The 17,254-nt window shown below is 41.7% G+C and overlaps 1 protein-coding gene across 1 annotated transcript in view; it reads right to left on the bottom strand.

Annotated features, from left to right (window-relative positions):
• Nucleotides 1-17,254, bottom strand: part of PRKCH (protein kinase C eta) — a 230,698-nt gene that overhangs the window by 95,783 nt on the left and 117,661 nt on the right. The window contains exons 3-9 of the mRNA XM_019451611.2: nt 14,086-14,236; nt 11,575-11,609; nt 7,685-7,773; nt 6,213-6,342; nt 3,911-4,038; nt 911-1,054; nt 576-749 (exon numbers count right to left, since the gene is read on the bottom strand). Of these exons, the coding sequence (XP_019307156.1) occupies nt 576-749; nt 911-1,054; nt 3,911-4,038; nt 6,213-6,342; nt 7,685-7,773; nt 11,575-11,609; nt 14,086-14,236 (851 nt within the window). The remainder of the gene's footprint in view (nt 1-575; nt 750-910; nt 1,055-3,910; nt 4,039-6,212; nt 6,343-7,684; nt 7,774-11,574; nt 11,610-14,085; nt 14,237-17,254) is intronic.

Genomic DNA, 17,254 nt, shown 5'->3' with positions numbered 1-17,254 from the left:
CAGGGCTCGAACTCACGGACCGCGAGATCATGACCTGAGCCGAAGTCAGACACGTAACCCACTGAGCCACCCAAGCACCCCACTCTGCAGTTATTTTAAAAATAAGGCAGCTGGAGGGGCACATGGGTGGCTCAGCAGGTTAATCATCCAACTTTGGCTCATGTCATGATCTCCCAGTGAGCAAAGTATCCTTACCATTTGTGTTTTTAAAAAATACAGATACATATATGTAGTGTGGGTGTATGCTTTCCTGTGCAACAAATTCTCTGGAAAGGTACATAATGAAATCAGTAATAACAGTTTCCTTCAGAGGAAGGATACAGATAATTAAAGGATGCTTCTATTACCACTTGCAGAAAGTTATCTTTTTTATAGTTAAAAAAATACAACCTGATCTGTCATTCGTCTGCTAAATTTCTTCCATTTGCTCTCAGAACTAAAACCCAAGCTCCTTCACAGAGCCTAGAATGGGAGTTCATCCTTCTAAAGTCTGATGCACTTCTTTATGAAACCTTTAACATCTGAACTCTTTAAGAAAGGAGGGCATTGAGGTGATGCGTGTGAGTCCTACTTACAGGCGTTTGAAAGCAGCAGAACAACTGAGTGAGGAAGGGGTGATTGCGAGCCAAGGACAGGATCCTTTTTTCTGTCATTGTGCATTCCACATCGTCATCCTGCAGGATCACATCCTTCTTCAACACCTTCACGGCATAGAGGTCTCCTGTTTCTTTTATTCTTGCCAGCATCACCTACGGTAGCATGGGAGGATGGAGCACAGGCGTGAGAACTCTTGAGGCTCCGAGGGTGTGGGAACACACACTTCCCGGCACTCGGGAAGTATGCGTGTGTATACACACACGCACACTCAAACATGCTTACTTTAACCCGGACACCTAAAGCCATGACTCACCTTCCCGAAACTCCCCTTCCCCAACACTCGGATGAACTCAAAGTTGTCGATACCGAGTCGGCTGGAAGAGTTAACCCCAATCCCATTTCCTTCTTTGGTGCTTTCCCTTCCCTGTCGTCTTAGAGTCGACCTGGAAACGAGCTTCTGCAAGGAAGAGTAGGAAAACATGGAGTCAGAAGTCGTGGCAGGTGCATGAAGCATTTATGGATGCAGAAGACGTTACTGGCTGCCTCAACCCTCGACACAACAGGTGGGGAAAGATCAATTCAGCTTGACACGTTATCAGGTTCTGCCATGCGAAACTACTTCAGTACCAGCTCCCGATGTGTGCTGACTACATTTAGGAAAGAATAATTTAAAAACATATCTAAGCCACTGAGAGTTTCAGTTTGAGCCCGAATGGGAGTGTATGAAGCACAAACGCCTTAGTCTGGTGTGAAGGCTTTCTAGAGGATGCTCAGGATCCAAGAGCGCCACCTGGTGTCCATTTCATTCAATAAAAATTAATGTAAAACTAGAATAATGAAGGATAAAATTTTAAACACCGCTAATTTCATTAGCTCCCCCCTCCAAAAATAGAAAATAAAAGCAATTACACATACACACATACCCATCTTTATTTACACTTGATTAGTTTTTAAAAATATAATAAAATTGTTGTTTCATAACACACATTTTTATTTAACACTTTGTCATGTGTATTTTCTATATCCTTCAAGAACACGAGTTTTTTTTTTTTTTACAAATTTTCTTTTTTTTTTTTTAAGATTTTTTTTTTTTAACGTTTATTTATTTTTGAGACAGACAGAGACAGAGCATGAACGGGGGAGGGTCAGAGAGAGAGAGGGAGACACAGAATCCTAAACAGGCTCCAGGCTCCGAGCGGTCAGCACAGAGCCCGACGCGGGGCTTGAACTCACGGACCGCGAGATCGTGACCCGAGCCGAAGTCGGACGCTCAACCGACTGAGCCACCCAGGCGCCCCAAGAACACGAGTTTTAAGGGCTGTTCGATACTCTGTTTTATGGATGCATCACAGTTTATTCATTAATTCCCCTGCTACTGGAATGCAAATTATTATGAGAAATGAATAAATGTGTATAAAGCACTTAGACTGGTGCCCGGCCTGTTTAAAACACAAGCTGAGCTGCTGTTATTATCATCATGATCACGATCATCATCTATTTTCTTAAGATGACTTTCCAGAAATGGAATCTTTAGGGCCCAAATGTTAATTTGGAAGACTTCTGATACACAGCCAACTTGCCCTCTACAAAAGCTGACCACCAGCACACTGAGAGCTCCACTGTCACCATATTGAACCAGAAATAGCTGTGGCCTCCTCAGTGGGTAACTCAGCCCCAGGAACAAGCCCTGCCACAGTGAGGGAGCTACCTAAAGGCAAAGTGACACACAGGTGTCCATCTCGGGACACTTATAAGATAAGCTGCCACCAGACACCAGATGAGAAGTCTAACACTCTGTAGCTTTTGACCTATTCAGCTAAAAAACCCCAGCTCATCTGGAGCGACTTCTAAGCAATGTTTCCCACAAACAACTGTGCAACTGCTTGAAGCTACAAGGATTTTACTTGCTCGCCCCAGTAAAACAGTGATTACAGATTATCAAATGGATAGACTGAAAAATCCAATTGTTTTTAATAGTTTCTCCTCCAGGTCTCTGCTCATAAATATTTCAAAGACAGAAAAATTTTACCAGCATGAATCTCACTTCCTCCACTTAAATACTTCTCCTGGTTGGGCTGGTACTGGCCAGAAAACTCTAAGCCAGTATTTCTCCATCTTTTTTTTTTTTTTTTTTTTTTAACCCATTCTTCTCTTTTGATAGACTTAAGGTTCTTTTCATGCTTTGCTGTCAAACAACAGGTAATTTTGTTTTTTCCACTTTCAAATAGAATATCAAAGATAGTTGGTTCAAATGACAAATGACATTGCCCACTCAAGAGGTTTTGCCACATGGTCTATCTTATTCTCATTACATTTTAGGAGCCCTAGTGCAAGCTGAAATCCTTAACCTATGCCCTTCGGGAACAGCTGTCTCATGCATTAGAAATACCCCTCATGGTATTAGCATCCTGCCTGTCTCTCCGTGAGCTAGACATTAGACTTTGTTAACGCTTTCCTGAAATAAAGGAATACAATGTCTGTCCAAGGCCCTAATCTACTAGTAATAAGGAAATGGGATGGTGAGTACGGACATTTTCTGGATAACCAAGAACTTGACTGTGATTGTGCTTCTCTTCCTAAGCACCCAGAGATATTTAACAGTTAACTCTAGAGTTTTCCTAAACCGGATATCAAGCTACACCTTTCACAAACCACAGCAGTAGCCATGGCTCTTTCCCAGCAGTCTGCAGACCCAGCCAGGAAGGCAGCAAAAGCACTTGGGCCTGGGAAGCGGTCGAGGCTCTAACGGTCAAGAGCAAGGAGGTCACTCAGGGAGGCTGCAAGACAAAACATGTCCACAGCAACTAACCAACTCCACCCACTCCCAAGAGCCGAGAGGAAGGAACTCCTGTTTGTCGCTGAGTTTGAGAGATAAATTCACAATCCATAAACAAAAACTGCAGAACAGCTAGACTCCAGCGTGGTGGAGAATCTTCAAGTTCAACCCCTTTAGAGAAGAGGAAGCTGAGGCCCACAGTTGCTGGTCAACTGTGCCGCCAGGGCCCCAGCTGAGAGCTAAGAGGATAACCCAGGGCCCTGGATTCCAGGGTTTCATCAGACCACACTGACAGGAAGCTAATTAAAAAAAAAAAAAAAAAAAAAAAATCCTTCTGCTTCCTGCTTGTCATTTCTTGTCATATAATTGTATAAAGAATCTTCTTTTTGTGGACCAAAGTGCTCTTTAAAAATACAATAAATCTGCAAATATGCTTGCTGACATCAGGAACTTTGATTACGCCACATTCCCTCATTCGGACTCACTGCATCTGAGCAACTTCTAATTACAATACAGTGAAAAAAAGCAAAGTCTCACCGAGGTTGGAGAAATATTTCCGGGCTGGAGGCCCATCCCGGCCAGGGTCTTGGCGAGCTCCACCGCGTTCACCCCACAGTTAGGGGCCACATTTGCCTGGCATCGAATGTGGACATTCATCTTACATACTAGAAGGGAGAGGAGAAGGGAATCCACATTCAGGAAGGAGCCAAGCCAACACGTGCCGCAAAAAACAACTTTAACAACCTGAAAGATGATGACAGAGGAATTCTACGGGCTGAGCAATGCCATCTTCTCATAAAACTGAACTTGCTCTCAAAACAATCCCTGACACTTTCTCTGTGTCTGCTTTGTGCAGAAGCGGGAAGTCTGGCACACTGAATGAAAAATAAATTTCACATCCATTTCTTTCCACTGTGACTTGATGAAAGACATTCACCTAAATCATGTGTACTAGGCATGGCCGATTGACAAGCATGATTCAATACAGAAATCAAAATGTTCATCACAGTGACAATTCAAGGAACTAACAAGGAACCATGCCAACGGACTTTATGCTTTTCTTTGTATTGCTCAATAAAAGGTAGCAATCTAAAGGCCACATTATAGAGCACTGTTCAAACAGGATGGAGATGGTGTTTCTGAGAGAAAAACCTCTAAGTAAAGCTTTCTTTCCGAGTACTGTTGTGGTTGGGTAGCCCTCGCAGCACAGGACACAGCATCCTGTGGGGGCTGTGCTTCTCGGCACTCTCAGCCTGTGGTTCTAACTACTTCGTGGGGGAGAAAAGCAACTTTTTTAAAGGTCAAAGTAAATGGCAGTTGGAAGAGGACAGAAGCAAGCTAAGTTCCTGGTGCACAGGAAACTGACTCGGGAGGATGAAGGACCCAAGGTTTAATCAGCAGAAAGAAAGTTCCGTCAGTTTCTTTCCATGGGCACTGCTGACGGGAGGTACGAATGGAACAGCAAGCAGCAGATGCCTGGAGCGTCAACCTATCTTTGGAAGCGTGCACAGATCCCAGTTTTGTGGGGTCTGCATTTGTGTAATTTAGGGTGCCCCCCTTTAAGAAAAAGAATATCCAATCGAGTGGAGCTCTGGAAGACACCTTTGCAAGGGAGGGAGCCTGAGGCTGAAGCCTCATTAGCTTCATGTGCCCTTTCTGAAGAACCAGGTGACAAGAAAAGCAAAAATTATAGGCGATGGATCGCTACAGGTGTGCTACCCTCTGGTCTCAGGGGGCAAGGACAATGCAGATGAGCCCCACGCATGGCTCTGCATTGTCAGCAACAACCATACAAAAGCAGAAAGTGACTTTTGCATTGGAAACCCACACCAGGGGAGACCTTCCAGGTTAAGACCCAGCAAGGCCAGAACTGAAACTACACATGAGCTGGTTGCTGTTTTGGTTCAAAACTAATTATTTAATATATCTAGGAAAAAAGAATTATTAAGTGAAGTTCTAATGAGATTACAGAATTTGTCTTTCGTAAAGACAAGTGACTAGTCCCTTTCTGTCGACAGAAGCGGGCTTTGTAAGTCCAGGCAATAGATGGAAGTCGTCCAGCTGCAATGATACCAACTCTGCCTCCCCCAGTCACTCAGGATTTATCTAAAGCTTAAGGCTGATATTCACTTGTATTTCAGCATGGGACTGCATCCCAGGATGGCCATATTGTTACAGCAACACCCAGTGGGAGATAACTCAAGGCCAACAGCTTCCCAACTCCTCGCAGGACAGGAATCAGTCCTTAATCCCAGACCCTTCGCTACAGCAAAAGCTCCAAACTCGGGCTCCACTGGGCATAGTTAGTGAGGTGCAAGTCCATGGCTGAAGTTTAAGCATCCTTCACACCCCATACCTCTCCAATCTCTATCAATCTCTTCGAGAAGACTCAGGGCAGCTCTCCTTGTGCTTTTACTCAATTCTTGCTTATTTCTGGTAAAGGCACTAGACCTACTCTCCTGCCTGTTCTTACTCAACTCAAGCCTCTCTTTTTTGGGCACCTTGCCTCCTACCGTCTTCTATTTCTGACCAAGATCCCATTTCCCCCCTTTTCCAAATACACAACAATTAGCAGGCACTCGGCACTAAACAGATGACAGCCAGCTAGACAGAACACTGAATTTCACAACTGACTAAATCTACAGTTAGGAACTCTTAAAACCAGATGTAGCTCTTTTTACATGCCTGACAAGGGACACATACATATAGAACCAGTAAGATTTAATTTACAAAGTATCCAAAACCACCGGTCCTAGGTCAGAATCGGAACCTATAGAATTCCAAAAGCTTGCGGCATGGTGACCTCATGAAGTGGGCACGTGGCAGCCCAGCATCTCACTTTTACACTGAAGTCCTTGTCGCATTATCCCCCAGAGCAGGGAGCCACAGTGATCGCAGAACGTTGGCACTTTGTAGTTGTGGACGCTGAATTTGTGCGGGATGTTGATTCCGAACCTCTGTTCAGCAATCTGTAAAAAGGGAACAGAAGGACAGGAGCTAGCATTCCAGGCCAACACCTTTCATGTAGATGTAACAGGAGCCCCCCAAGTGCAAAGCGTTACCGTGACACCTGAGCTGGGTATATCATTTCACTGTACTCAGGCCTTACTCACCAGACTGTGCAATTTTCTAGTAAACAAGACTCAACAGAAAGGGTGTAGTGAGCATTAGATTGTTCACCCTTTGGGAAGATAAGTAGAAATTAAAACCATTTTATCATCTTTTATATTCAGGCTGTATATCTGTCCCTGCCAACTCCCCCACACCCATATCTATTTCCTAGAGCCTCTTAGCTTCAGGATTAAACAGGTCTTTTATAGACTATATCCACTTGTTATTACCAGGAGTTTTTCCAGATATTGTGGGGGGCAGAGGGGAGAAGGCAGCACCCAGGGAGCATGAAACTGCAGAAGGGATTCATTCCAGGGGACATTCAAGTGGCTTCCTCAGCCCTTCCAGCCTTTGCCTGGCATTTGCGTTGTGACAATCTGAGGGCAAAGGTCCTGCTTTAATCTCACAAACTGATTCCAGCAAATAATCAGATGAGGCACATGCTATATGTGTACTATGTGTGTGCTATATGTGCTAATGGGTGATATATGTGCTGTATGTGTGCTGTAGGGCATCACTGAGTTTCAAAGTCAGACTCTCCAGTGCATCTGTAAATCCGCTGATTGTCAGCAATATTCCATCTGCTTTCTAGCTCCAGAATCTGGAATGTGCCTACCCTAGCTGAACACAATACAAGTTACAAGAATGAGGATCAGGCATTTATATACAGAAATGCATCCTCCCTGATATTTGGGAAGACAATGGAGGAGGCTAATGGTCGCCTTATTGAGAAAGCACAATTTACAGTTAACAAATACTCATCACATCAATTCTGTCCTGCTTAACACTCACAAAAACTGTGTGAAGGAAATATGAATCCCATTTTTAAGACTGAGCTAAGAGAGAAGCTAACTAGCAGAGGCTGGATTCCACATCAACTCCTGGTCATGTGATGCCAAACTCAGGGATCTTTTCGGTCAGTCCTCCAAAAACTCTCTCCGAATTAGCAAAATTGATCCTGAGAGCTTGTAACCAGCTGATCACTAAGTGGGATCAACTCAAGGACAGGTCACACTACACAAGCATAGAATTAAAAATACCATAATATAAAAAAGAGAAAATTCAATTCTGATACCACCATCAGCTTCAAAGAGCGTGGAAGGGAAGTGGAAAGAGGAGGGAGTGAGAAAAAAAAAGAGAGCGAGAAGCATGCACGTGAGCTTGTGCAGGCACTTAATTAGCAAACTGCTATCTTCTTACCTTTGAATCCACTTTGTTAATATTATTTTGGCAAGTGCAGGCCGTAACAATTAGGTGATGGCAGCGCTTATGGACGACACAGGTGCACACTAGGAAATTAAGCCCACAATTACACATTCATCAGAGGCTGACGGTCTACCAGTTACAGTCGAGTCAACAAGGGCTGTACCGCGTCAACAAGGACTGCAAGCTGACTTGATGTGGGTATCTGGCCCACATGATGGCAGCCAGCACACCCGTCCTTCCCATCATCTTTACTATCAACCTAACTCATGCCTTTGCTCACACTCAAACTATTTGCACTCAAGTCCTGAGCTTATTTCGTCCTTTCTGGCTTTGATCCCACACTCACCCCCACAGGAATCCTCTCACAGTATAATTCTGGTCACCTTGCCCCATGATCTAAACCTTCAATGGCTTCTCACTGCCCATGAGTAGAGTTCAAATTTCCCGGCCAAGTGTCAGGCCCTCCAGAAGCTAGCCAAGCTTACTTGTTACCTTTCTTCTATGGGAGCTCTTTGGTCCAATAGAAACTAGACTAGCTGCTCTTCCTGGAGCAGGCTTCACCCTCCCTGCACACTGACCGTGTCCTGCTTAATCCCTAGGATATCCTCTTTGCCTACCGCCTAACTAAACCTTAAGTTTGTATCAAGACAACGACTTAAAAAATATCTCTTCCGTTAAAATATACTATCCCTGGCTCCCCTTCTAGAGAGACTAAACCATCTCTGTCTCCTCAAATCTCTACAACCCTTAGCTTGCTTGTCATTTCAAATCTTCCACATATAGCCTCTATAACCCTTAGAATTCCTGGGCAGCATGATGCCTCAAACAAAGTAGACACTCATCAAATATTTGCAGGATGACTCAGTCAACTATTTAAACACTTAGAACTCCTGAATAACTTTTTTTTCCATTTTCATCTGGATACTGACACAGTGCAGACAGAATTCAGTTTGCCATTAAAAGATGAACAATCTGCAATGAAGCAGTATGAATATACGTGTTATTTTTAAGATCTTCCAGGGCATGTGGAGGTTTTTAGGATTAAATACATAAATACAGATGACATGTCAGCAAATAGCAATATACTTAAAAAAAAAAATCTAGCTTTCATCAGACTGAATTTGCAGGAGAACCAAATTGAAAGTTCCCAGAGAACAGATCCTTTTATATGAGGGGATCTCAAAACCATCCCTCACCAAGACAAAACCTACATTCTGAAGAATCTGAGGTTTGCTTGTTTTTTATCCATTAGCTTGGCTAGAGGTTTATCAATTTTATTGACCTTTTCAAAGAACCAGCTTTTTATTTGGTGGATTTTCTCTATTGGTTTCCTAATTTCAATTTTACTGATTTCTGCTTTAATTGTATTATTTCTTTTCTTCTGCTCACTTTAAGCTTCTCTCCTTTTTCTAGCTTCCTAAGATGAAAACCTAGATTACTGGTTTTAGATCCTTCTTTCCTAATAAATGCATTTAATGGTATAAATTTTCCTCTGAGTACTGTTTTTGCTGTATCCCACAAATTTTCATAAACTGTATTTTCATTTATTTCACAATAGTTTTTATTTTTCTTGAGTCTTCTTTTACCCATGTGTTATTTTGAATGTGTTGTTTAATCTCCAAATATGTGGGGGGAGGGGCTTTCCAGCTATGTTTCTGATTCATGTGTGCATTAATTCCACTGTGCTCTGAAAAAATACTTTTTATGATTTCTATTCTCTTAAATTTGTTAAGACTTACATCATAGGCCAGAATGTGGTCTATATTAATATTCCTTGTGAGCTTAAGAATGTATATTCTGCTGTTGTTAGGTGGGGTAGTCTATAAATGTCAATTTGATCAAATTGTAATATCCTTACAGAATTTCTGTCTGCTGGACCTCAGTTACTGAGATATTGAAGTCACCCACTGTAATAGTGGATTAGTCTATATATCCTTGCAGTTCTATGAGTTTTTGCCTCATGTATTTTGATACTCTGTTGTCAGGTGCCTATATGTTAAAGATTATTATGTCTTCTTGAAAAATGGATCCCTCTTGAAACGGGAACCTTCTCACACTGTTGGTGGGAATGCAAACTGGTGCAGCCACTCTGGAAAACAGTGTGGAGGTTCCTCAAAATATTAAAAGTAGATCTACACTATGACCCAGCAATAGCACTGCTAGGAATTTACCCAAGGGATACAGGAGTGCTGATGCATAGGGGCACTTGTATCCCAATGTTTATAGCAGCACTTTCAACACTAGCCAAATTATGGAAAGAGCCTAAATGTCCATCAACTGATGAATGGATAAAGGAGTTGTGGTTTATATATACAATGGAATACTACTTGGCAATGAGAAAGAATGAAATATGGCCTTTTGTAGCAATGTGGATGGAACTGGAGAGTGTGATGCTAAGTGAAATAAGTCATACAGAGAAAGACAGATACCATATGTTTTCACTCTTATGTGGATCCTGAGAAACTTAACAGAAGACCATGGGGGAGGGGAAGGGGAAAAAAAAAAGTTAGAGAGGGAGGAGGGTAAACCATAAGAGACTCTTAAAAACTGAGGATAAACTGAGGGTTGATGGGGGGTGGGAGGGAGGAGAAAGTGGGTGATGGGCATTGAGGAGGGCACCTGTTGGGATGAGCACTGGGTGTTGTATGGAAACCAATTTGACAATAAATTTCATATTAAAAAAAAAAGAAAAATGGATCCCTTTATCATTACATAATTCCTCTCCTTATCCCTGAAAATTTTCTTTGTTCTGAAATCTGTTTTGTCTATTTCATTTGACTAATGTTAGCATGGTATACCCTTCTCAACCAGGTATTTGGTTTTATGCCCCTTAACAAGATGTGAACATTTCTCCTGACCAATGTTCTTTCCTGCTCTTTCAACAACAGGTGGCCCACTAAAAATCAGCCCATCAGATATCCTGGCACTATGCAGAATGACCAGAGGTGACTAAAGGGCATGTCCCTGTGCTGGAGAGGTGCCAAAAAGTGACATCAATTCTCACCTGTGAACTATGCTGTCATCTGAGGCTGAGATTAACAGCATAAAGTCAATTATTGTTGTCATAACAGTATTGTTTTCCAAATTTGAAAATGCAGAATTGCTTACATGTGAAAATGAAAACTACATCCAAGAGTGTGTCCTACTCCATTCTAAGGGAAATAATGTTCTACCTCACCTTCTCCAGAAGAGAAGGCAGAATTTCCTTATTACCATGGGAGGCTACCACTCCAGGATATGTAGCACTATTTTACCAATCATCTGTAGAGTACAAATCAAGAAAAGAGGTACCATACATATATACTGTATAATGATGTTCAAGCCAACAACAAGAAAGGGCCAAATAGAAGACAAATCAATCCAGTCTGGCTAAATCTAAGTAAGAGCCTTCTTTCACTTGTTTCTAACTTTCAACAATTCTCACATTTTGTTTTTTCTTTCTTCTTTTTGGAGTTAGAAAATGAAAAAGGAGCTGGGATAATAGTTTCTATTCCCTCTGCAGGTAAACAGGCAATGTTGTGCCACTTCTCACCTCTATTAACACTGGGGTTGTAAAAGACAACAATTTAGCTTTGGGATTTAAAGGCACTGCTCACAAAATGACATTACCTTTAGTGCTTTCATGTTATTGCAGAGACAAAATTCTAAACAATTAAACTTTATTAGGTATCTGGGCTTTAGAAATAAAAATGCCCCCTCTATGCCGTCTAAAATGTAGCCAAAGTTTAGACCACAACTAAAAAGCAGTAATTCTGTAGGGGTCTCACCTGACCCGCTGAGTTATTTATCACAGTATTAATGAAATGTATCCTGTTTCCTCTGAGTATAATCAGTTTTTAACACAGGAACAAGATTAAATATGGTTTTCAAAAGTGTTTTCTTACCTTGACATTGATAACCCTGTTTCCCAAATACTCCCCTGTTCAAGACAAATAGAGAACAAAAGTTATCATCAGTCAAAATATTTCAGCAACAATGCTCCTCTAAGCATAGTACTTAAGGAAAACAAGCGCATGCCATCCTCTCCTCCTGTATGAAAAACACAATTTCAGAGAAGAGGCAAAGGTGAGGTGATTTCTGAGCGCTTGTCTGTTACCACGAGACACAGAGGAAGTCACCCGATTCGAATGCTCCAGTGACACACACAGGTGGGTATCGGCGATCCTCGCTGTACCACCTCCCCCTACGGCAAACCCGGGTCCTCGCCTGCTTGTGTGACTGAGTCTCAGCTTGAAGCATCACTCCACCACCTTCTTTGGCATTCTCACCCCCATCCGCATGAAGACGCGCAGCTAGTGAAGCAAACAGAGGGGTCCACTGCGGCTGCCTGGCCTGGGGCACCCTTCCTCTTCCCTGTGCCCACATCACCCCCCTGGAGTCCAATGGGGGGGGGGCGGGGACAGAAGTGTCGCCACAAGAGACCCTTCAGGCCCACAGCTACCATCTTGGTCTCTCCCTAAATATCTTCTCTGGGTGGTGATATCATAATCATTGTCATCTAACAGAGAACACATTTTATTATTTTATTAAGCTCAGAGGTTGTGCCAGGCACTGAGCCAAGCTGCTGACATATAGCATCTCATTTAATCCTCACAAAAGTCATGTGAGGCAGCACACATAACAGGAAGGCTCAGAGCACAGACCAGATGGCCTAGGCATGATTTGGGGCATGTTGTTAACTCCTTTGGGCCACAGTGTCCTCATCTATAAAGGGCGATAATGATCGCAGTACCTACTTCTTAGGGTTATCATGAAGATAGAGAGTTGATCATGTAAAATGCTTAGAATAGTGCCTGGTACTTTAAGTGCTATATAGAAGTTTATTATACAAGCAAAAAAAAAACAAACCCTTATCTTTATGTTACAAATAAGGAGACACTGATGAATTATATAACTTAACTAGGTTGACACATCTAGTTGGTGATGAGACTGGATGTCAGAGTCCATATTCTTAACCATAATATGTGGCACATATATCAATATTGTGTGCATGTGAGAGAGAGCAAGGTGGGGGGAGAGAGAGAGAGAGAGAGAGAGAGAGAGAGCGAGAGAGAGCAATCGAAGGCTGGTTGAGTGGGAGTTAATGTTTCCTTGGTGGAAAACATTTCGTGAAATTACCAAACAAGTTTCCATTAAAAACGTTCGTTGAGGTCACAGGTTGCCACCACAAATGCCCAAAGGGGCAGGCAGGTCACATAAAGGAGGGAGGCAGGACGGTGTGACATGAAATAGTGACAGACCTTGTAGGTCAGGCAAACCGCAAGGAGAGGAGGATGGCAGCTACCTCGGGCGTTCAGACCTACTGCAAGGGCAGAAAACGGGTTCAAAGATGCCAGAGCTTCTGATTTGTTCAGTAGGAAGTGCAGCAGAAGCCTGCTTCTGAAGACGAGCGTTGTGACGGCACATGTGTAGGCATCGTGTCAACAGCCAGCTTAGGGTCTCTGGTTTAGATAAGACTCTATTCTTCATTTAAAATTCCAGGAACACTAACCCTGGATCCTGACTGCTAAAAGGCATAAAAACCAAAGCCATCACAAAACAAAACAAAACCCCACGAAATACAAACTCATTAATCAATACTCAAAAAAATTACTCTGAACCAAGAGCTTTTGACTTAAAGTGACAAAAGTTTCCAACAAACAACAAGGCTCTCTTTTCATGCTCTAGAGATTAAACAGTCTTTTCTACCGCAGAGATGGGTTTGTATGTATATGTTCGGATGTGTGTGAGGGGGCATTTCCTTCCTCTTTCTAAATAAATGTGCTTAATGTTAGCTCTAATTGAACGCAACTATTAACTTAAATTTATTTTACATTATAGATTTGTCACTGAGGCTTAAGCTTCAGTCACATGTATAATAAGATGCTGCCCCAATTGATCTAGAAGTTCTTAACTGTTAATTATCTCAATCCCTAAATGCCAAGGACTATAGTATACAATCACTGAAAGTTATTACCTTTGGCCACATACCATAAGGCTGAAGATTACTGTGTGCTTACTTGATCTGCAACAGTTAATTTCTATAACTCATCATGTGACTCACACTTTTTTATTTTCTCTCTTACTCAGGGGCTGATTATCCAATTTATCGATTATCTATGTACTGATTGATTAGCTTCCCTAATTACTGCTTTTTAACCAGTTCCTGTTCATTAGCACCTTTCCCCAAAGGACTGGAAAAAGAAATAACACCTAAAACTTGGATCTGCAAATGGTTCAGATGTTTTTCATTGGCAATTTAAATCGCCAGGTCAACATATTAGAATGAAAGACAAAAATCAGATCCTAAAACAATTCTTAATAGTCATGTTTCCTTCTAAAACCACACACAAGCAGAGGAGGCCTGGATTATAGAAAGAAGCTCCTAGGAAGAGAGAAGCCAGGGAACCACTTACCAGATGAACTCCCTGCAGTGAGAGCAGTAGGTGGGCTGCCTCAGGTATGTGGCCATAAACTTGTGTCCATTGATTTGGTGGACACGCCTTCGCATAGCCCTTTGGCGCTTCCTGGTAAAATGTTTGAAGATTCGGTCTCTCTGGAGAGTTGCTGTACATTAAAAGAAAGGAGAAAAGAATAATGTGCAACAAATCTAGCTGTACCTAACATATGGGAAAGCGTAATAGCTCCAAACACTCTCCAAAATTGTTTCTTCTTTCTTCACGATGCACAACACCCCAGAACATCCCCATGCTTCCTAGTGACCTTAGGACTCCGAATTTGTAAGGTTGGACCTAAGTGAACTCTGAGATACCCACTGCCTGATTAGAACTGGTTACCTGGGACCAGTCTCCCCAGCACACACCATGAGTTCCCCAGGGTTCTAATGTTCCGGTATGGGACATTAGCCTGGACTTCTAGCTCCTGTCCAGCTGGATGGGACCTCAGGTCCATAGATTGGCTATAACTATGAGCAGGTAAAAGAGATTTCTCATTATTTGCCTTTTATTCTGGCATCCTCACCAACAGAAGGAGGGAATGGCCATAGCCCAGTGAGAGTGCTGCCCAAAAGCATCAGTCTCAACACCATCTCTGTTAACCTGGAATGGGTAGAAATTCACTTGGGCTTGGTGCCGAGTTCCTCTTGCAACCTCACATTTTAAAAATGGTGGCTCCTCAAGAATCAAAACTGCTCACCATTTAAAGATAGTAAATTAACTTTCCCAAGATATAGAGAGACTTCCTCAATAATGCTTTCTGGGGCTCCTGGGTGGCTCAGTTGGTTAAACGTCCAACTCTTGATTTCAGCTCAGGTCGTGATCTCATGGTTGTGAGATCAAGCACCCCCCCGTGGGCTCTGGGCTGGGTGTGGAGCTTGTTTGAGATTATCTCTCTCCTTCTCCCTCTGCCCCTCCCCCACTTGCACTCGCTCTCTCTCAAAAAGAAATAAATGAACTAAAATAAAATAATGCTTTTCAATTAATCACTTCAATGCAAGGAAAATGTAAGAAAGATGCAAGAATAAATCTAATAAATTTTAAAACCCGGAAGAAATAGAAGATTTCCATGAAAACATAAGTGACCAAAATTAATTGAGCTACATAAACCAAATAGATGAATTTTTTTAGAAAAAAAAAATGATAAGATTTTCTAAGGACTGCCTCTCGAAATCATCCAGGCCCAGATAGTTTCATGCGTAAATTATTTTTAGCCTTTAAAAACAAGATGATGCTAGTGTTGAAACCTGTTCCAGAATAGAGGAGAAAAGAAAGCACCCTGTATTTTTATAGGGAACTATGTGATACAATCCTAGGACCGAAAGATAAAACAGATACATCTAAAGATATAACAGGAAAAAAAAAATCAGGGGTTAGTAATCATTTTTTATGTCGCGGACTCCTTAGTCCAGTGAAGTAAGCCTACGGATCCCTTCTCAGAGTCAACCTTTATAATCTTAAAAAAAAAACTACACACACACACACACACACATAATTACAAAGGAAATCAAGTATCAAAATATATTTTAAGTGAGATAGAATAATATATATATATATATTTTTTTTTTTTTTTTTTTGGGAGTGTGTGAGTGGGGGAGGGACGGAGGGAGAGAGAGAGAGAGAGAATCTTTTTTTTTTTTTAATGTTTATTTATTTTTGAGACAGAGAGAGACAGAGCATGAACGGGGGAGGGTCAGAGAGAGAGGGAGACACAGAATCTGGAGCAGGCTCCAGGCTCCGAGCTGTCAGCACAGAGCCCGATGCGGGGCTCGAACTCACGGACTGCGAGATCATGACCTGAGCTGAAGTCAGACGTTTAACCAACTGAGCCACCCAGGCACCGGAGAGAGAGAATCTTAAGCAGGCTCCACACTCAGCCTGGAGCCCATTGGAGGGCTCCATCTCACGACCTTGAGATCATGAGATCAGGTCACGATATGAGCCAAAATCAAGAGTCGGACGCTTAACCGAGTGAGCCACCCAGGCACCTCAAGAACAATATATATTTAAATTTATATTAAAATACATTAAATACTTAGTGGCATACCTGATCATCGTAATTGTGAAGAAGTGATGGGCAGTAGTTACTTTAGTAGTAGTGAAGTACTAGTTACATTTTAAAGTATCTATAAAAACTAACATAATGAAAATATCCAAGATTTCTATCGTGAGAACATCCTAAACACTGCTCACACTTCTGTGGTTTAGTGAACAATGGGAGAAAATGCTACATTTACATTATAGGTTAGTGAAAATTTTTTCTCTCATCCACTTTCTGGACCACCTAACCTCTAATTACGGACTTCAGGAAAAGTACACCTCTGCTTACGTATCAAGCTCGTTCATGAATACTGATGCAGAGATTTTCACTACTGAAGGCTGTATACTTACAAAGTGAACAGGAAAGCAATACTAGAAAATATTAGTATTTGCACGGTATGGGATTTTTTTCTTTCCCATTCTTTGACAATTAGTCCCCAACACAAATGTTCCTTCCCACTTAATAACAGCATCTACTCTAGCCCCTCACGTTGTCTTCTCAGTTTCTTGGGTGTGATGCTATATGTGGTGAACATCTTAATGTGCGATATAAATTAACTGCAAAGTAAAACTGAAAATCCTGTAAAAGTTGAAGAATTTTCATGTAGTCTATGGAAAGTCATGTTTGAATACGGTGAGATTCACACCCGAAGGCAATGGTAGATAGGGCTATGATAGAGTTAGATCTGTTAACAGTTGAACAAAAGAAATTTGATATAGAAAAATGACATGACAGTTATTTTGAGAGAAAATTTTGAATATTAATGTATTAGGAGAGGCCCTTGAGAAACTGATGAAGTCTCAAACACTTGCTAAAAATACCCTATTGAAAACTTCATTATACTAATCAAAAATAAAACATATAGTATTCTGCCATTGAATTTTATATGAAAAAATTATTTTGCTCCAAAAACTAGTGCCTATGACAAAACAACAAAATGCATTCAATAAAGATTTTCATAATTTTAGTTGTGTTTTTCAAACCCCTTCCCAACTTTTTAAATATTAACAAACTCCTCATTTTGAAGAATTCGTTTTATGTGCACCTTTCCAGGTAGCAATGACACTCAGATAACAGGAAATTCTATAC

Source organism: Panthera pardus, unplaced genomic scaffold (assembly GCF_024362965.1).
Source record: "Panthera pardus isolate Hobbes unplaced genomic scaffold, ASM2436296v1 HiC_scaffold_24, whole genome shotgun sequence".
NCBI classification, from domain to species: domain Eukaryota; kingdom Metazoa; phylum Chordata; class Mammalia; order Carnivora; family Felidae; genus Panthera; species Panthera pardus.
The sequence above is the reverse complement of the archived record's forward strand: the minus strand, read 5'-3'. Positions and strand labels throughout refer to the sequence as shown.